At 39.8% G+C, this 21,890-nt stretch overlaps 1 protein-coding gene across 1 annotated transcript in view; it reads left to right on the top strand.

Annotated features, from left to right (window-relative positions):
• Positions 1-21,890, top strand: part of LOC149228296 (uncharacterized) — a 311,074-nt gene that overhangs the window by 223,205 nt on the left and 65,979 nt on the right. Inside the window, exon 5 of the mRNA XM_089375668.1 lies at positions 7,599-7,646. Coding sequence (XP_089231794.1) covers positions 7,599-7,646 — 48 coding nt within the window. The remainder of the gene's footprint in view (positions 1-7,598; positions 7,647-21,890) is intronic.

The following is a 21,890-nucleotide window of genomic DNA, read 5'->3' as shown; positions in this document are numbered from 1 at the left end:
TTGTTTGCAAATTTCTTAATTCAAGGGTTGCTTTCATGATTTCGGGGACCAAAAGTTTTGTTTCCTTTGGCCTTTCTCATGACATTAGGAGGGTCATACTAGCATTCTATATCTAGAAAGGGATTGAAGGGTGCTAGGGATTTGGTAGCCTCATGGCTACCCTTGGGGTGGGTAAAGGCATAACCACCTAGAGAAATAGTCTAGGTTGCATATTGTCTCTTCTTTGACCCTAAAGAATACTTGTATAATCCTTCAATTTCTCCTGGCATAATCATTCAAATGATAGAGGAAATGACCTTTTTTACTATGCTTTAATTCCACAAATCTTGAAATAATGCAATGTTTAAGAGTGGTATCTCCTCATTAAATGAAACTACCACAAACATTACCAATCATTGAAAGGGGTTGGCCATGTGGCACTTGTTGATTGGGTGGGGAGATTTGGTATCTTGTATCCCAAGGGACTATTTCCTTTCATTAGTTGGTGCTTATTCGCTTTAACTAGGGGAAGAAACTCTTACCAATAGATCTAGGGTCATTGACTTGATCATGCAGGGATGATTATCGCTGTTTCCTTGGAACTTAGGATTTTGCATGAGCAAATCAAGGTTGTTGATCTAATCTTGTAAGGGAGATGTGGGTTATTTGTGGCAATTTTTGTACCTCATTCCCTTGCCCCCTTCATTTTGCATGGATCATTAATGACTATTCCTCGGGACTTAAGATTTTGCATAAAAAATTAGGGTTATCAATCTAATCCTAGGGAGATCTAGGTCATTTGTGGCAATTTTTCTACCTCATTCCCTTTCCCCCTTCATTTTTGTGTGATCATAATTGACTATATATGAAAAATTATCAAAGAGTTTAAGGTCATTCATGGATTTTCTAGGTCGTTGGATCCTGATCTAGGTAATTGGTAATGGTCAATGTAAGGGGAATTGTATCATTTCTGTCTACTCCCTCTATATTTCATACTGTACATAACACTAGGAGGTGCCATTTCATACGGTCGTAATTTGATAAGAATTGATTTGATCCGAAACATGCAAAAGGTGTACAAAATGAAATGGAAACTTATTTGAATTCCGTATTATCGCAGGTCGAGCGACTACGTTCCTTAGAGAATACTAAAGGATTGAGACCTCTTTGTTACCTAAGCGAAGGGGATATTCTCTCTATGGGGTCTCCCTATAGACAATGAGGGGATCTAAGGCACCCACCCACACCTTACTTAAAACCTTATTCAAAGAGATCCATGTCATTGATTGTGTTCAACAAGAAAGTTCTTAGTCGTTTGTGGAGGCTGTGGGAGAGAAAAACATCCTTTTCCTGATCTCATGTGAATGCATCTCATTTGTCGATCTCCTATCATGGGAGAGATGTCTTGTTGTTCTCAACATCTTATCTAGATAAGCATGTAAGGGCCATGGGTCAATAACCATTGTAGATCTCATACTTGCACTACCATTAATCCACCCACATACCAGGAGTATGCATGTGATATATGAATGGAGGCTTTTGTGAATATAATTATTTAAGCATTTGTCTTCTGAATCCATCATATAAATGAGTTGATTGTTGACGCGTTTCGAACTAACCAATGTGGTTCATCACCAGGATGATTGGATGAAGAGAGAATTCAACTCATTTATGTGGTGTATTCAAAAGACAGAGGCTTGAAAGATGCATGTAACTTATAATTAAAAATCCTTGTTCGAGCTTCACAAATTAGGAAAATTGCACAGTTGTGTAAGACAAGTTTGCAATGTGTGGGGGATTTTAGGTCTAGGGTGATTTCCTTTGAGAGATTGTTAGTAAGGGGGTTAAGGAATTTAGAAGAAAACATATGGTTTTCTTAATTAAATGTTTGGGAAATGTTACCCACCACCTGTGGGTAGTGTATATAGGAGAATTTTTTTTCTCCTAGATGGTCCTCAGCCGGCAGCCAGCAGCCCCTAGATAGCTCGATGTGCCATTTTCTCCGCCACCTGAACTAGCCATGTGGTCCCTCACCCATCTGTTATGAATGCATGTTTGAAGGTGGGCCTCTTGATCCCAAAGGTATGACTTTTCATTGGTTTGGTTGAGCAATTTTGTTTACTTTTCATGGGCACTTTTGGGCATCGATTGGTGGGGGGATTCAGCGGAAAGAGTGGGTTAGGTGTGTATTCTTGTCTCCACTGCCCGATTTCATGGTTACCCTTGTACCCTAGTCTCGTGGGATCTCCTTTATTGGTCATTAGTTTTAGGGATGGCACTACATGGGATATCTTGATTTCGGTTGCGTGGTCCCGCTTCTGGATACCGCCTACATTACTCTCCTTCCACTCATTTTAGACCCATTCAGCTCTTTTCCCATCTAGGTCCACATGTGTCCACAGGGTCCACATAGGGTTAGCGTCCCCCTCCCCTTGTCCACACCTTGGGTCGGGCCTGGAACGATGCCCTAGAGGTTTATGCAGCTAAAAAGCAAATAAAAAACATAATTTGGCCACTCTCAAAAGGGAATGTACCACAAAATGCAAAAGATGGCAGGGACATACAAATTTAGCACGTGGGCAAAAGCCAAACATGAGCTCTACCCCTTAGCCATGGCCATCACCCTGGTTCCTATGAGCCCTAGATGAACCCTCTCCATCATTAAGGAACCCATGATTGTCCCAACCCCTAGTGGGTGATGAACCGCCCCACCTTAAGGGGGTATCCACTGCTATATATTACACATCATGTTCTCATCCCCTGGAGCCCCGAGTAGTTTTGAAGAAAAATCAATCAAAGACAAAGGGCATATGAAGGGTGGAAAAACAAAGGTCGGGGTAACTCATGTACCACGATTTGTTCCCTCTGACACTCATATACCCAGGTATGTGCTTCCATCATTATAGCTACCCTCGTACCATGACATGTGGTCTGGATGTTTCCCTTGATCCCCACTCCGTTCCATTTACTATATCATCAGCCACCTACCACTTGAGGGATGTACCATGGACATGCCACCCCGTTTAGAGGTTGAAACCACCTAATAGGGTCCTTGATTAACCCCTTGATTGAGCTTGGAGACACTTGTACATGCCAAAGCCCACTATGGAAGGGCATGCCACCATGAAATGCCTCATTGATTCCATGACTTGTAAGCTCCTTTACTTGATTATTCTAATGATTTGTTGTACTGGAAGGAAAGTGGACGCATTGGATCTTATGTAGGATTGCAGGTGGGTTTCCATTTGGGACTTAGTCTCCTTATACGGGGTCGTAGCTCTCCAGAGGGCCACATTTTCACTTGTAGGGTGAGCGTTGAGAGCCATGGACCTCCACCATAGCAGAGATTACTTCATGGACCCCCAACAATGCTCATTGGTTGCTCGTGTTCCACATTTTGGACGAGGATGATGCACCCGGTTCCCCATGCCCAACTAGCTCCATACTTGCACCATACACTTGGTAGATGTTCCAAGGTCCAGAGGATATATCCCGCTGCAGAGGTGGGGATTTTATCATCATCCTAGCCCTTATAGATGGTCTATAGGCATTTTCGATCCACTTGGAGACCCATGAGGATGTCCTTGTGCCTCCACACCACACTTGGAAGCACCACAAGTTTTTGCTTGGAAAACAAGGGGCCAACCCCTTGTCCATTAGGTTTGGAGTCCAACTCTTCATCATGGCACCCCTTGGACCTCTTTAGGCCTCCTCAAAGGCCCATCGACTCACTTTTTTCATCATTCGACCCTCTTGAGAGACTTCTTATTATGTTGTTGAGCTATTTGGTGGGCTTGTCACCAAAAATATTGTTATTATGCACATTATTTTATTTTAGGGGCTCAATTAGGGCAATTTAGCTAAATCGGATTCATTAGAGAGTGTATGAATAGAAGTGAGATGATTCATTTTCATCATCATCGCTTGGATTGGCTTGTCTTCTCTTGTGAGATTTTCGCTATCCTTTTTGGAGGATGAGTTTGGATGAATGGATGAATTTTGATGTTTGGATCTCTTTCATTTTGTTTTGGAGCTTCACTATTGGCATATGTTGATGATTGGATATACTCTTTCTTACATGTAAGTGCTCTTTTAATGCTATTCTTGTTATTTACTTTTGTCACATGCATGTTGTTGGGATTTTCACTATACTAGGCTGAAATTTACTGCTTTTCTTATGCGAAATTGTGGAAATTTGATCTTTTATAGCATTGCATCATGTCATGGGCCATGTATGAATGGGTGAATGTTCCTAGGGATAATTTGTGTCAAACTTTATCTTGATAAGTCATCAAATATTGCAAATCGAAGTGTAAAGACCTTGAAGCTGCTTCTCTCATGCCCTAATGCCATGTGAAGTTGATTTCAAGGCCTCCTTGACCAGGTGAATCTGATCCAAACTATAAATTCTCCACGACTCCATCTCTCTCAAAGGACAAGGTATTAATCCTCCATAGGTGATCCCATTGAAAACTCAATTTCTCTCACCTTCTTCTATTTTCTAGGCCTAGCCTCCATAGGTCACCTAGGGCATCAATTTTATCACGATTCATCCATCAAAAAGCTTCGATCTCTTGCCCTCTACTGCGTTGTGTGTCTCCTAGGTGCCCTCCAAATTTCATGAGATTCTGATGGTGGGATCTTGAGATACTTCAATCCCTAGCTCCGAGATTGATTTTTGCGTCTGTTTTCCTTTGGCTAGTGACCTCATTGGGGCCATCGCATCAAAATCAAAGAATTTTTTCCCCTTTGATCCTTCTCCTCCTCAATTATGTCAATCACACCCTTGATTGATTAATTCCATCCCCCTGACCTAAATTTGGGTCCACTTGGTGTCGTGTGGTCCCATTTCTAATCAAAGCTAATCCTTCAAAGACCATTTAGAAACCAAGTTTCCACAAGGGTTTTGAGGTCTAGGAATCTCCTTTGCAAGTCATACCTTCAAACCCTAGCTTGTAAAATTCTCCTAGCCCTTCCTAGAGAGCCTTTCACCTTGCCTCCCAAGCAAGCGAGCCACATATTTGAGCCACTCTTGTAAATAGGCTTGGGGAATCACCTTTCATCCTATCATTGATATATTTATTATAGCGATCCTTATTATACTAGGTCTCCTCCCATTGGTGAAAGTCCGTAAAAAGCAGGGAGCCTTAGCTAAGGTGACAGTGGGCTATTGCTCCATTGTTGCCCCTTGACCTAATAGTTGATCTATTGGATCCCCTCCTAGGACCCCTGCTAGTTTAAGCGGTAACATGAAACAAATTTTGATAACTCGTTGTGCATCAAGGGGTCTCGAAAGGAAATTTTTTTGGGGGTGGGTGTCCCCATGGAACAACGGGTTAATAGTGACATTTTTAGGTTAGTGACCATTTGTTCTCATGGAGGAGCTAGGTACTTGCTCATGATAATTTAGTCAATCTCTTCTTTCGACACAATGATGGTCATTTGTTTTGGATGTATTACACTCTATAGCTTCATGATCAGAGAGAATTTGTGACACCTTTGTACCTTTTGTTGATCAACATGCTTTGCTGGATCCTTTTTGTATGTGTCTGCTAGAGGCCACCTTAACTAGGTTGCAGAGTTGTGTTGTTTTGGAAATATGGCATTTAGTGGGGGGTTATATCTTTATTATGTGGCTTGTGTTCCACATTAATGGGCGGTGTTGTGATGTAATGCATTCTCCAAGGCCTCTTACTTAAAGTTGGGGGGGAGGGGGGGGGGGGGGGGTGGGTGGTGTAGGCATTGATGTTGTGAATGTAGCCAACATTATATTGCGCGGGTATCCATTATTTTGAGCTGGGTATCCATAAACCTACTATCCTTTGTATCTCAACCATAATCGACACTTGTATTTCAATAGAGTATCCATAAATGCTCTCTCCTATTGTATTTGAGCTTTCTTGGTTGTATTTAGACTATAGGTTTATTTGAGTTGGATATTCATAAAGCTACTCTCAAGGTGTTTTCATGTTTCGTCAATGGTATTTAGTGTCTTTTAGTATTAGTTGAGTGGTGGTGATGTTGTGAATGTGGCCAACCTTATTTTGTGTTGGGTATCCATAAACCAATTGACCTTTGTATCTCAACCACAACTGACCTTTGTATTTGAGAAGAGTCCATAAATCCTCTCTCATGTTGTATTTGAGCTTTCTTGTTTTTATTTAGCCTATTCAGGTGTATTTGAGTTGGATATTCATAAATCTGCTCTTAAGGTGTTTTCAAGTTTCATCAATGGTATTTAGTGTCTCTTAGTATTATTTGAGTGGGGTATTCGTAAACCCTCTCTTCTTCATATTTTCTCCATGACCAATCTAATATTGAGGTAGGTATCCATAAGCCCACTCTTATGTGTAGTTGCATTGGGTATCCATAAACTCACTCTTTATATTTTTGCAATAGACATCCTTTGTATTGAGGTGGGAATCCATAAGCCCACACTCCTTTCTGCATTTAATCATTTCTCTCCATTGGCCTTTGTTCATCTTAACGGGTGGTGTTGAGAATGGTGTAACATTCACCTTTGTCTACGACCGGCCATCACTGTGTTATTAATATGGTAATTTTATGTTACTAGGTTATGGTTAAGGCCACCCTAGTCAACTTTGATAGTTAGGGTCAATAACCCTTCTTGAGAGGATGCCCTACTTGTGTTGTATATAAATACACAACTCAAACAGCACTTGTAAATAATTTTTTAGATCATTGAACCAAGGCTTTTTAATAGAAGTGTTTTAAGCTTACATGGCACTGTGTCTTCGTTATTCTCTTTTAATCGGCATATTTTCTCCTTTACGTGCATTGGTGCATCTCTCTCTCTCTAGGGAAATTTTAATTCAATGATAGATCACTTCTTTAGTGCTAGTTTTTTTTTCTCATCTTCGATCAATACAATCCATAAATAAGGCTGTTTACTTGAGTAGAAGCATTGAATCATCCATGTCATGTTTATTACAACAAATAACCTATTTGAAATAATAAATTGATTGAAAGTTCATCAACATCTGTTTGTTTCATAAAGTATCCTACTGGGCATTAGGGGCCTTTCAATAGAGATTCCTATGAGCATCCATATATTCATATTTCTAGAAGCCCATAAAAAGAGATTGAATTGTTATGTTGAAATGAAATACTTGGAATAAACTTGCTACATTCATGTATGCAGAAACAATATCTTGTTCATTCTCCGTAATTTTGTGTTTAATATATATATATATATATATATATATATATTTGACTGTCATGCAAGTGGACTTGCAAGGCAATCGATGTCATTTGGTTAACTTAGCTGAATTTTTGAAGATTCATTTTGAAATGAATAGAGTTATCGTATCATGCAAGTCTAGTTAGATCTCTGTTCTTTGATGTAAGGATTAATAATTTAATAATGTTAAACGCATTTTAATGATTAAGACTTACTCCTACATGTTAGTTTGGTTATTCGTTTGATAGGCAATTAATTGAATATGTATTTTTTGAAATTTAAGTAGCTACGTTGATCTAAATATAATAGCCATTTGTTGAGAAAACCAACAGAATGATTCATTTTGTTTCTAGATATACCTTATTTTGAGTAAAACATAAATGACCAACATGATACAGAGAGCATTTTCGATGTACAGGGAAAATGTGGAAGGATGATCCAATATGGTACCCCCTCTTACTTAAAGGTGAGTAGCGAGTCGCTTGCATGTCCATCATATCAATTAAATTATTTATATTGATTATTTTTCCTTTTTCCTTTTCTTATTTGTGTTTTCCTTTCTTATTTGTTTATTTTTAAAATTATAATTAAATATAGAATTTGTGCGACGGAATTTGTTTTATTTTTATTTTTTAAACTACAAAAGACATGTAATGAGAACATGCATACTCTAATTAGAGGTTTTTTTTGCCTCTTTGGATCTCTTTGAGATCCATGACATTCTAGCTTTAACTAAAAGAGCACTAAAGAGTACACCAGAGATCCATGACATTTTTATTTTTTAAACTACAAAAGACATGTAATGAGAACATGCATACTCTAATTAGAGGTTTTTTTTGCCTCTTTGGATCTCTTTGAGATCCATGACATTCTAGCTTTAACTAAAAGAGCACTAAAGAGTACACCAGAGATCCATGACATTTTAGCTTTAACTAAAAGAGCACTAAAGAGTGCGCTAGTCCAGTGTACATGTCAAAAACATTCTTAAAATTAAAGTCCCAAAAATTGAAAGTTATCCAATCTCCTATAAATGTAAATGTTATTGATAAAAATTATCAAGATGTAAATGTTATTGATAAAAGAAATCTAAGTTAAATGCCTTTTTATTACAAAATTTCAACTATGTTTAGAAACTTTACACAGTTTCCTTCCAGAAATTCTTGACAACATAAATAACTGTGAAAAATCTGCACTCACTTATAACTCTACACTTTGTTAGTTAAAGAAAATGATGATATTGGATTTAAAAAAAATAAAATACAAATTATAAAATATATATGATTGAGGTTTATGATTAGTGTATATTCATTTTAATTTTGGATTTATTATGTATTAAGAAGATCCAATACTTTGAGATGAAAATTTTTCTTCAAATTTATAATGAAAAACAATTCATCCCAAGACCTTGATTCCTCTTTGTCCATCTCTCTCTCTCTCTCTCTCTCTCACATACACACACACATACAGGCACATCATATGTCAACTTTATATTGAAATTTTATATATATATATATATATATGTGTGTGTGTGTGTGTGTGTGTGTACTTCACATGTAGATTTCATGTTGATATATATATATATATATATTTCAATTGTTGTTTAATTTGTGTCAGCCTAATGATTAAGAACATGTGTTTCCTCCTAAGAAGTTACATGTTCAAATCCAAATGAGGTAGAGTATGTATAAAGAGGTTCTCATAGACCAATTTGTTATGTTAAAAATAATTTATTATTATTATTATACAAATCTCCATCATATTGGGAAGTAAAAAGCAACACCATACATATATATATATATATATATATCTTGAAATGTTTTAATTATAAGAATTTTTTTTTTCAACGCTTGTTTAACTTGAGTTAGCCTAATGATTAAGAACATGTGTTTCCTCCTAAAAGGTCATAGGTTCAAGTCCAAATGAGGTAGTGTATGTATAAGGAGGTTCTCATAGACCAATTTGGTGTCTTAAAATTAAGTTGTTATTATTATTATACAAATCTCCCTCATATTGGGAAGTAGAAAGCAACACCTTTAGCCTGAATATGAAATTTTTTATTTTCAATTATGTCTCCCTCATATTGGGCTATAGAAAACATTTTTACATATAAAAAATTCTTCTTAAATGATTTGAGGATTGTGACACTCCTGTTTATTTCCCACTTTTGTGATGTAATTGAGAACTGATAATGTTGGGGTACTAGCATTAATGCTATGAGTTAAAACTTTATGATGTGTAATGTTTATTTTTATTAATCAATTTCTTTTTTTCTAAAGTTGAAGGAAGGGGGATAGCCAATAGATTATGATGCATCAAGAGGAAAAATTGCCTTGATTTAATTTTCTATTTTTATGAGATGGTTAATCTTCCCAAGAAGCTTCTATCAAGAGGTTGGGAAGATGAAGGATCAAGATGTGATTATAAAAACAAGAGGGAGGATCAATCAAGAGGTTCTTCTTCCTTTAATTTTTCAGCCTATTTTATTTTCTCTATCATGCATTCTTTTCCTTCTCACTCAAAAATTTGAATTGGCAAGAGTGTTGGTGGCAGAACCTAGAGAGGTCCAGACCTTGTAACTGGTTAAGGGTTGAGTGACAACTTATGTGATAGGAAGTGAATGTGTTGCAACACTTTTTCTTTGGACTAGATGGCTTTGAGGACTGCGAATGATCCTGTTTGTGTGTGCCACATAGAGCATTGAAGAGGGGAGGGCTGAGGGACTGCAGAGATCAGAGAAGGACTCCCTTCTGTTGTGCAGACCTACATGGTCTTTTTGTGAATGTTTATGAGCCTAATCAAACATAGAAAAGTTGAACACTAAGTTTCTCCTTTGTGTGAAGGAGAGTGGCCTTCACATTTATGTTAAATCTGGTTTGAAAATTGCATGTTTCTTCAAACAGGTCATCTTGGCATTTTCACTATAACTTTTCTCCTAAGAGGTTTCAGAGGCTGAAACTTGGATCATAACGAGGAGAAATGTCGCTCAACATTTGATTCACTTCTCAGATTTTGGTTTTCTATAATTTTGGAGATATGCTCTAAGGAATTCGGGTATCTTGAATGCTCTTGAAATTGGGATTCAAATAGGTCAACATGGTATTTTTCCTATAACTTTATTTCTTTGAGGTTTTAGACCCTAAAACTTAGATGAGTTAGAGAAGATATCTCAAGGTACCTGTGGTAGAAGTTTAAGATCTTGGTTCACTATAAATTCAAAGATATGCTATGAGGAAGTTGGGTCTCCTAAATGCTCTGGAAATCATAACTAATTGTTGTGTTAGCAAAGAACAAAAGAAATAGGAAAAGAATTCATATCCTTAATTAGGTTTCAAGGGGTCGGGTTTGAGAAAAATGTAATGCCCCACAACCCTAACATAAGGGGGTTAAGTGTATGACAAAGTGGTGTCAAATTTAAGGTTCAACACTGAACCAGGATGGGCTTGACAATAGGAAATAATTTAAGTTTTAAATTGATAGCTATGCATGCTTGTGTAGTTAAGTGAAATTATTTTGCTATATATATGAATACAGTGATGTAACTTGAAGACTGATTTGAGTTTGTTGTAGCAAGATAAACATGTAGGTTGGTATAGGCTTGGAACATATGAAGTAAAGGTAGTAGACATGTTTAATAGTTATGACTTTAATGGTACTAATAGCTGTGTGTTATTTCAACACATAAGAAGACTTTCTAGCAGTAAAAAGAAAGCGAAGGATTTCTAGCAAAAAGGAACAACTTAGTACTGAAATGAGCTACTTTAAGAAGGGGAGATAATAGGTAACATCTCGAGACCTTATTGAGTCCATGAAGAGTTCGAGGGAAGGCCTTTGGAGTTATCAAAGAAAGGAAAATATCACTAAATCATAAGCCTCCCGATTTTCCAACATTGTATCAGAGCTAAGGTTTGTACAAGGAGGCCAAAAGATCACTTTTTGTTGGTACTTGAAGGAAATCATTTCAAAGACTAGTGGTATAAATTTTGTAGTAACCCTAGCATTCTCTGCGAAAGAAGGTTCGTAAAAAATCTCTTTGGAAGATTCATTCATTGTTGAAGCTCCCATTCCACAGTTTTGGATTTGTTCTATGCATTTTACTGTGGTTCTCTATGAATATGGTACTCGTGGCTTCATGATTGGCAATAAATAGTAGCCTATACCATACTTCTGTGGTTCATATAATTATTTCGAAGACTTATTGCTAAGTGTAATATCCTTAAGGGAAAATTAACAGTAAATAATCAAAGCAAAATAGACAACACATCACAAAAATTGAAACAAACAATTAGACCACGAAAATGCTTCCACAACAACATTGTCTACTCATTTTATTAAATGGGAAAGGTGTACAATCAAGGTGCTGGAATGTGTGCACCTGGGCTTGCTTTTAGCAAGCTAGCAAAGCCCTCAATGATCCCTGAATCACCCTCCTTCAAGCCCTATCAATTTGGCCCAATTGCTGCGCTATAAAACCCTGAAAATGGAGGTGCTGCTTGAAATGAAGAGCCACTAGAGCCCTCTCTACTACTCAGAAAATTCCGGGAATTTAATCCTGGCCTGTACTCAAGAAACCCAGAATAACCACCGAAGGGTTTGGCCAAAGCTTGACCCCGGAATTTCGACTGCCTTGAGCTTGACTAGCTCTCCATCTGTGAAATTCAGCCTCCTGAATGATTTGCTGCTAAAATGCCTCCAAAATACCTGCAAACCCTGTTAGAAGGGTTCCCAAGCTTTCCCACGAATTCTCCACCTCAAATTCCCTTATCTCCCCACACTCTTGGAATGCCTCTATCAATGACTGCGCAGTCCTTGTGTTGTTGTGGCTCTCTTTGCTGTTGCAAATCGAACTCCTGTTGTTGGTGTGGATTATGCTGAAGAAGAACTCCCTCCTTGGGTTGGCACTCGAAGTCCACCAAAGCAAGGGCTGGGATTTCCGCTCGGAAACACCCGGTGTGCTGAACAACACATGCAGACTTGGCTCACTGCTCAAGCGTGCTCTTGTCAAAGACAAATTTGAAAATGATGAATGATAATAAAAAATGAGAGCTCCTCCCTCTTTTATCGAATTGCCTCCAAGGTTGCCCATGTGGGCCCACATCGACTTCCACCCACCTTCTTCGAGCCAATGAAAGCGTATTCTTCTTGTGGGCCAAAAATGCCTTTGTGGTGGCCCCCACGTTCCACCAAAGCCGCAATTTTTCACTGAGCCTATAGTTGGAGTGCCTCTTAGGCCAAAAATCACATAGGGGTCTCGTAGGCCCCCTTTTTCCTAAGTGAGATAATTTGAGTGCCAAAATTGATCAAAATTTCGATATTCCCTTAGTGAAACACTAAGCAAGAATATCACAGTCCTCCCTTCCCAAACGTTGCTTGTCCTCAAGCAACTGCAAGGAAGGATGCTGTAGTATCTGTTCCCCCTCCCAGGTGGCATCCTCATTCGATAGATTCCTTCATCGAATAAAAAATTCCCCCACCTTCTGAGCAACACGATAGGGCCCATAGAAGCGGGGTTTGAGTTTTTTAGCCCCCTTCTGCTTGAGCGTAGACTACCAGTATTGTTGGAGCCTAAAAAAGACCAAGTCCCCAACTTCGAACTGCCTCTCAACTTTTCCCCTGTCTGCGTAAAGCTTCCGCTGATTCTGGGCCATTTGCAGATTGTCTTTTGGAGCCCTCAAGATGTCTTGGCTCTCTTGTATCCAGTCTTCGGCCCTTGGGGCCCTGTTGTCTCCAAACATAACATTAGCAACAGACAATGCATCATAACCATATAGGGCTCGAAATGGTGACATACCTATAGACATGTGATGTGTAGTGTTATAGCAGTATTCCCCCAAATGCAACCATCGTATCCATGCCTTTTGTGTCCCTATCACATAGTTACGCAAGTAGCCCTCCAACCACTTGTTAACTATCTTTGTTTGGCCATCCGTTTGCGGGCGGTAATTGGTACTCAGGGTGAGCTCCGTACCCACCAATCTAAATAACTCCTGCCAAAACCCACCCATGAACCTGCTGTCCTGGTTGTTGACAATGGTCTTGGGAGACCATGTAGTTGAAATACCTCCTTGAAAAACAATTCCGCCACTTGTGAGGCTGAGTACTGGGCTGGAACAGAAAAGAAATGAACATACTTTGTCAAGCGATCCACCACCACATATATGCAGTCCTTGTCCTGTACTGTGGGCAGCCCGATGATGAAATCCATCGATATGCTTTCCCATTTCCTCTCCAGAATGGGAAGAAACTGTAGTAGACCAGCGGGGTGTGTTTTCTCTCCCTTGTTCTGCTAGCATGTATCATACCCCCATATATGCCTCAGAATGTCCTCCTTGAGGCCCTTCCATGCAAAGCGCTCCCTAATGTTCCGGTGTGTCTTCGTAAACCCCTGGTGCCCTGCTATTGGTGAATCATGGGTAGCCTGCAGAATCTTCTCCCTCAGTGGGGAGTTGGGTACTAAGTAAATCCGGTATCGGTAGTAGATCACCTCGTTCATCACCCAAATTACGGTCATCCATCACCAACCCATCAAGGATCTCACATGCAAACTTGTCTAGGAATACTCAACGAGCAACTGTGCCCTCTAGTCTGGGGCAATGTTCATTAAAGACAAGGTGGTTGGTCTCTTGGACAACGCATCAACAACTACATTGTGCTTCCTTTTGACCTATTTGATGTCAAAGTCATATGTCTATAGTTTGCTCACCCACTTTTGCTGCCTCTCTTGTATCTATTTCTTCTCCAAAAAGAACCTCAGGCTGTTGTGGTCGGTCTTGACCTTGAACCTGTTCCCCACCAAATACTGTTTGAAATTGGCTAATGCATGCATGATGGCCAACATCTCGTTGTCATAGATGGAGTAGAGCAGCTCATGGGGCAGTAACTTCCTGCTCTCAAATGCTATGGGGTGCCCCCCTGCATCAATACGGCCCCCACGCCCGCTCCTGATACATCACACCCCAACACGAAAGGCTGAGTGAAATCAGGTAATGTCAACACTAGACAACTACTCATGACCTCCCTGAGGCAATCAAATGCCTCCTGCGTCGTAGTGGTCCACTCAAAAGCCCCCTTCTTCATCAAATCTGTGAGGGATGCAGCCCGCTGTGAGAAACCCTTCACAAATTTCCTGTAATAGGTGCAAATTCCCACGAACCCCCTCAACTCGGTCATATTCTAGGGTTCTGGCCAATCCCGGATAGCTCTGATCTTCTCCTCATGCACTTTGACACCATCCTCCCCAATGATATGCCCAAGGTAGAGCATCTTAGTACACTCAAACTCGCACTTGGATAGTTTGGCATAGAATTTTTGCTCCTCCAGGATGCACAGTACTATCTCAAGGTGCTGTAAATGCTCCCCACGTCTGTCTGTAGATTGGTATGTCGTCAAAGAACACCAACACGAACTTCCTCAACTGCCCACGGAACACGTGGTTCATGCACGACTGGAATGTGGTCGGTGCATTGGTTAGCCCAAAGGGCATAACCAGGATCTCAAAGTGCCCATAGTGTTAGCAAAATGTTGTCTTTGGTACATCTTGGTCCCTCACTCAGATCTGATGGTACCTCGACCTCAGATCAGTCTTCGAGAAGAACTTCGCTCCCCTCAACTCGTCCATCAGCTCATCTATACGGGGAATAGGGTAGCAGTTCTTCAACGTTTTCTTGTTGAGAGGCCTGTAATCAATGCACATTCGTAAGGACCTGTCCTTCTTTTTCAACAGTACAACTGATGAAGCAGAAGTGCTAGAGCGGGGTCTAATGTGCCCTAGTGCCAATAGCTCATGGATGACCCTCTCAATCTCATCCCGATAAGCCTTGGGATGTCAATAAGGGGTGGTGATGATAGCGTGCACCCTTGGCTCCAACTCAATGGTGTGCTCAAACCCCCTGTCAGGAGGTTGTCCCAGTGGTATGTCCCCAAACACCATTGGATACCTGTCAAGAATAGCCTGTATCTCCGGATGCAGTGGATTGGGCTTTCCCCCAGCCTCTGAGATCCTCAATTCCACAACCTACTCGATGTCTTCTGTTAGCTTTGCCACATGATGCTGATTTTCCAGGAGAAGGAATAAGTTTGGTCCTTGGTTGCTGGCTTAGAGATGGTTTATAATGGTTATCATTGTCTCTCCCTATTTTCCTTGCTACCTCCATTTCATCTTTCCCTTTCATTTTTCCATTTTCTCCTTATAACTCCCACACCTCCGTTTCCTCCTTCCCTTTCATTCTCTTTATTCTCCCTATCATCATTATTGTTGTTTGCCTTTTTTAAACCCCCGATAACCTTTATAAAGCCCATATTAACTTTATAACCCCATTACTCCATTTTACACAAAACCCCGCCTAAACCCTTTATTTTACCGACTCCCGCGCGTTTTTTTTATTATATAAATACTATATAACCATGTGTAAGCCTTTTTATTGGGCGAAAGCCTTTATGCGCTTAAATTCAAAGCCATATGATGTTATACACTTATAACCGCGCATATAATGAAAATCATAACGCGTTGTCACCGTACCTGTTACACCAACCCCTGAGCACGTGCCTTTTACCTCAGCCGTCCAATCATCCCGCGAAGATCCGACAGTGTACACTACCCCCGCTCCCATAAACTGCACGTTATAACTCGCGGGGAAGTGGTTTCCCGTCGGCCACATGTCTCACCCTGACTGGATCGCACCCGCTCTGTACGTAAACCACCTCTCCTGAAAAGCGGTGTGGGGAAACTGCTTACCGCCCTTCTGGTACGGCTCCCCGCCCGTTAATTGTCGTGCACCTTCCTCTCCCGTTAGCCGTCGGATCTGTCGCCCGTGATCGAACGGCCCTCGTTCAACTGATTCTGTTTGATCCCGATAGCCTCTTAGATCGAATCTCCACCGTTCATTCACATGATTCGACGGCCCAGACTAATCCATCGCGCCTCTATGTCTTCCATTGCCTCTCGCTATCAGATCTACGCCGTCCATCTGAGCCATCCAACGGCCAGTGTTCTTTCTCGGCTCTTCGTCCATTTTCAATGCATTTTTCAGAGTTTTTGGCTTGTTCCATGCACGTGACAGATGACCTGACAATCTACACATTTAATCCTCAGCAACTACATTTAAAGAACAACACGGTCAAGGACGAGAAGGACGATCCTCGAGTAGCTCAATGACTGCAACAATTATTGAAATATATTCAGATAATACTTCACTTGTTCGTGGAAGTACAACAGAGCAGCAGAAAGGTCATTTTGTCCATTAAAGCGGTCAAATTGTATCAGAGACCATATCTAATTGTAAATGCGGTTAGTGGTCAGTTATGACCCCTCCACGCATAGGTCTGCAGAGATTTTTTGTGAACAAACTCTATATATATCAAGAAAAAAGATGTAATTAGGTTGATGAGTGTTATTTTGGTGTAAGCTTCAACTTCTGGAGACTGCAACTATTGTGACACCTGCAGCTTCTGGTCTTCATTTCCAGCTAATACAAGCTTCTTTTGTTGTTGATTGCTCACTTTCCACTTCTTCTTCTTTGTTCCAGGTTGTGCCTGTTATGCATTATTTCATGTGCTGTTGATGTTTAGCATTAGAGGGGCTGTCATCCCACCTCTGTGTTAGAATTTAGCTGTATCATTGAATTTGTATGCAGGTTTTTGTTGTTTTAATGCCAGAGAGCTGTCATCCTATCTGTGCATTAAGAAATAGATTGATAGACCTTTTAAATGGTTGCAGCTGGCCATCTCAGGGTCCTGTGCGTCTGTTGGTGTGATCAATATTCTCCATCATCACATTTTCCTTAAAATGTGAGTAATTGGTGGTCTAAAGCCTTGTAGTTTGGGGGTGTTCACCCATGCCTGGGGTTAAGCATAGTAGAAGTGGCTATCTGGCTTGAATATGCAACATTTCTTTCATTCATCCACCATTTATCCAACATTTTGTTGAGTTTGTAATGTTCCCGAGCATCTCTGATATACAACCTAGGAGAGTTTCTTGGGTTGATAACATAAATTGGCGCCGTTGCCGGGGAGAGGAGAATGGAAGCTCAGCTTCCTTGGGAGAACGACATAGCTTCAAGCTTTGATGATAGACAAGGCTTGAACACAGTTTCTGGTTGTAATCATCTATCTGGCGACTCCATTGAAGGAAGACCATCCTTTGGTGACTCCACATTGAAGTTCTGGCTCAGTTTGTGAGACATACTCGAAGAAATCCTCAGAAATCACCAGCTGAACTAGTGCCTGAACCTGAGAGGATTGTCAAATCGAAGAAAGCATCACAGAAAGGGGCATCAGGATCAGGTAAGCCTAAAAAATCTCATGCATCTTTGAAAGATAAAGTTATTGCTGAAGATATACAGTTTGAAGATTTAGAAATCAACACTGTTAATAAGGAAATCCCTTCAGAGATTAATACAACCCCTTTGTCAGTTAGTTCCCCTTTGAATCTCAGTCCAAAGAAAACTTCTCATTCAGTCCAAAACATCCCTTTGTCTTTGCCATCCATCACATTATTTCCTACCATTCAATCTGCTAGTATTTTTCCACATATTCCAATTATGGCAGGACAACAAGCACCCACGAAGATCGAGAGAATTGTTGCTGCTAGATATGGACCTTTAGTCTTTCCTGTTCCTTTAAATCCTATGCCTGTGGGGGAATATCAAAAATATATGCTTAAATTCACTGGAACAGAGGGAGTAACAGTAGAAGAACACCTTGAAACTTTTTACAGTTATGCTGATAATTTAGATATAAGTGAAAATGATGTGTGGATGAGAGTTTTTGTTCAGAGCCTTGATGGAGAGGCTAGGAAGTGGTTTAGAGAATTACCCCAGAGATCTATAACTGATATTGAAGCATTAGATGATGCATTTTTGAAGCAATGGGGAGATAAAAAAGACTTGTTGTATTACCATACAGAGTTTGGTAATCTGAAGAGGGAAAATGGTGAATCTCTGCCTGATTTTAATAAAAGATTCAATCGTATGTATAGTAAGATACCAGCTGAGGTAAAACCTACTCCTACCTCTGCCAAACTCACTTATGCCAATGCTTTTGACTCTGATTTCTGCCTGTTATTGAGAGAAAGAAGATGTGCCACTCTAGCTGATATGCAGGATGCAACATTAGAAGTGGAATCCAATATTATTGCAGTAGAAAAGTTAAAAAATCAAGCTGACAGAAGGAGACATAGAGCTCAGGCTTCTACTTCTTCTGCTTCATCTTCAGAGCCTACATTGGACAAAGTGACTAAGATGATAGAGTCATTGGCTGTTGAAATTTCTAAGCTGAAAGTTGAATAGAATTCAGGGAAAACAAGGCAGCATAACACATTTTCTCCAAGAAATCCTATTCCATTTAGAAGAGCAAATGAATAGTTACAGATTATGCAGAGGGGTGAAGAATCAAAAGAAGAACAGAAAGTTAAAGCTCCTTTCCAAAATGTAGTCATGGAGGAAGAACAATTTGAAGAAGATGACGATGAAATTCATTGCATGGAAGATAAAGGCAGCACTGCATTTTTGACATTGGTTGAGTATGAACAATCATTGCTGCAGGAACAAGACAATCAAGAATGGGACAAAGGAGCTGTTCTACAAACTGGTGACCAGCAGAGATATAATCTGAGATCCAATGCAAAAAATGCCAAGGAGAATCCTGCCCAAAGAGCTGTTGTCCAAGCAGAATCACAGAATGTCAAACAAAGAAGACCAGCAGCTGATCCAGTCATCCTCAAAGCTCCAGTTCAAGAGGTAAGAGGTTCTGATAAGCTGCCCTCCTCTTTCAGCTTTGAGTCAGAGGTCCAAAAATTGAAAATATCTGTGCCTCTGGTTGAATTGGTAAAGAGTGAAGTGTTTAGAAAGCCCATCTTTGAAGCTCTTGAGCTGAAAACCACACAAACCTCCACTGACTCTGTCAATTTGCAAGATGACAAGCCTGCCATTGTGCTCAGCCCTATGATTGAACCTGCTGATAATAATTCTCCATCTTTTTATGTCTCATTGACCATTCATGACAAAATCCTCCACAATTGTCTGCTAGACACAGGGGCCAGCCACAATTTAATGCCTAAAGCTGTCATGGAAGAGTTAGGTCTTGATATCACTAGGCCCTATCATGATTTATTTTCTTTTGATTCAAGGAAGGTGAAATGTCTTGGATTGATTAAAGATCTGACCATTACCTTAACTCAGGTGCCCATGAAGAGTATGATGGTGGATATTGTGGTAGCAGATGTCCCTCCTAAGTTTGGCATGCTGCTATCCAGAGGGTGGATTAAGAGACTAGGTGGGACATTACAAAATGATTTATCTTATGCAACTATCCCAGTTTTTGGAGGAGAGAGCAGGAGATTATACAGAGAAGCACAGTTGGCATACATCATTAGTGATGAGAGGAATCCTACTAATCATCCCATTTATGCAGTGGACACTGATTTTGGAGCATGTATTCTCCAAATATAAGAATCTCAGAAGGTTTCAATGCAGCTCAGGAAACCAACAGTTCAGGCCAAAGAAGAGTAGGGAAGGCAGGTTTGGGATATGTTTTTTGATGGAGCATGTTCCAGAGAGATTGCAGGAGCAGGAGTGGTGCTGATATCTCCACAATAAGAAAGCATTCAGCTGTCTTTTACGCTGGTTTTTCAAGTGAAACAATATAGCAGAATATGAAGCACTGTTGTTGGGCCTTAATGCAGCTTAAGACAGAGGAATCAGGAATCTGAAGGTGTTTGGAGATGTTGATTTGATCATTCAGCAAGTTAATAAAACATTTCAAACAAAGTACCCAAGGCTGACAGCGTACAAAGATGAGGTATGGAGAATCAGAGATTCTTTTGATTATTTCTGTATTTCATATATCCCTAGAGCCCAAAATCAGCTTGCTGATTCCCTTGCTGTTCCCGCTAGTTTATTTATACCTCCCATGCCTCCCAGACTAGTGTATGAAGTCCAAATGAAGTACAGACCTTCCTTGCCTGATAATGTCCACCATTAGAAAGTTTTTAATGATGATGATGAGCTAAATAGGTTTCTGCAAGTCATTGATGAGTTTTCTGAAATGCAAATTGACCAAGAGAATGAAACCTTGTTCAAAAACCCCCAATCCCACCTTAGAAATAAAATTGGTAAAAACGACATTGTTCAGCTTCCCAACAATCATATTCCTAAGGGTCTAATTCCTCTTGAAAAACTGTTTGACCAAAATGATGTGCCTTACAAGGCTGCCCAAAAAGAAGACCAATCTGCCGTCTGTAAGCACGATATAGGAAGTCCAGGTCAGCCTAGATATGTAAATTTGTCCACTCATTTGTTAGCTGATCAAAGTGCTGAACACTACAATTTAATGAGGCAATTTGTTGATGTGTTTGCCTGGGAGTATAGTGACCTGAAAACATATGATAAGAACATAATTCAGCATAAAATCCCTCTGGAGAAAGACACTATTCCTTTCAAACAGAAGCTGAGACCAATAAATCCTATGCTTCTCCCATTGATTGAAAAAGAAATTAAAAAATTACTGGCTGCCAAGATTATAGTTCCTCTTAGATATTCCAAATGGGTGGCCAATCTAGTGGTGGTGAGGAAGAAGAGTGGAGAAATCAGACTGTGTGTTGATTTCAGAAATCTAAACAAATGCTCCAAGAAAGACAACTATCCTCTACCAAAGATGGAGCATTTGCTGCAAAAAGTCTCAGGAGCCAAAGTAATGTCTTTCTTGGATGGTTTTTCAGGCTTTAATCAGATTGCTGTGCACCCAGATGATCAAGAAAACACTGCATTCACCACTCCTTGGGGCACTTTTATGTATGCTAAGATGCCTTTTGGATTGATGAATGCTGGAGCCACCTTTCAGAGAGCTATGGATATAGCATTTGTGGGAGAGAAGGACAAATTTGTGCTTATCTACCTTGATGATATAACAGTTTACTCCAGTAGCCATCAAAATCATTTGCAGCATTTGAAAAAAGTGTTTCTGAAGTGCAGGAGGTTTGGAATTTCAGTCAATCCCAAAAAATCTCAATTTGCTTTAAATGAAGGTAAGCTGTTAGGACATATTGTGTCTGCTGCAGGTGTTTAGATTGACCCAGGAAGAGTCAAAGCAATTCAAACTTTGTTTGTCCCTAGATCAAAGAAGGATATTCAGTGTTTTTTGGGCAAAATAAATTTTGTAAGAAGGTTTATTCCAAATTTTGCTAAATATGTGAAGCATATCACCTCCATGTTGAAGAAAGGGACAGAAATCAAATGGACTGATGCAGCAAGAAAATCATTTGATTCCATTAAAAAAGCTATTATGGAGGCTCCCACTTTAATAAGTCCTGATTACAACAAGGAGTTTCATATATTTTCATTTGCCTCTGAAGATACTATTGCAGCAGTTTTATTGCAGGCAAACGAGGAAGATTCAGAACATCCAGTAGCATTTTTCAGGAAGAATTTGAGGGATGTTGAACTGAAGTATGATATTATTGAGAAGCATGCATATGCTCTTATCAAATCCTTAAAATCTTTCAGAGTTTATATCTTGCTTTCAAAAATAGTTGCATATGTACTCTCTGCTGCAATTAAAGATGTCTTGACACAACTTGATGTTGATGGAAGAAGGGAGACATGGATTGCAAAAATGATTGAATTTAATATAGAGTTGAAGCCCACCAAGCTGGTTAGAGGTCAGGGCTTTGCCAAATTATTAGCTGAAGAAAATTGCAGGTCTTTAGATATTGATTTCC

This window comes from Pinus tabuliformis, chromosome J (genome assembly GCF_031772625.1).
Source record: "Pinus tabuliformis cultivar Carrire ecotype Pingquan chromosome J, CPIR1, whole genome shotgun sequence".
Lineage (NCBI taxonomy): Eukaryota > Viridiplantae > Streptophyta > Pinopsida > Pinales > Pinaceae > Pinus > Pinus tabuliformis.
Note: the sequence above shows the minus strand (reverse complement) of the source record. Positions and strands in the feature narration are given on the sequence as shown.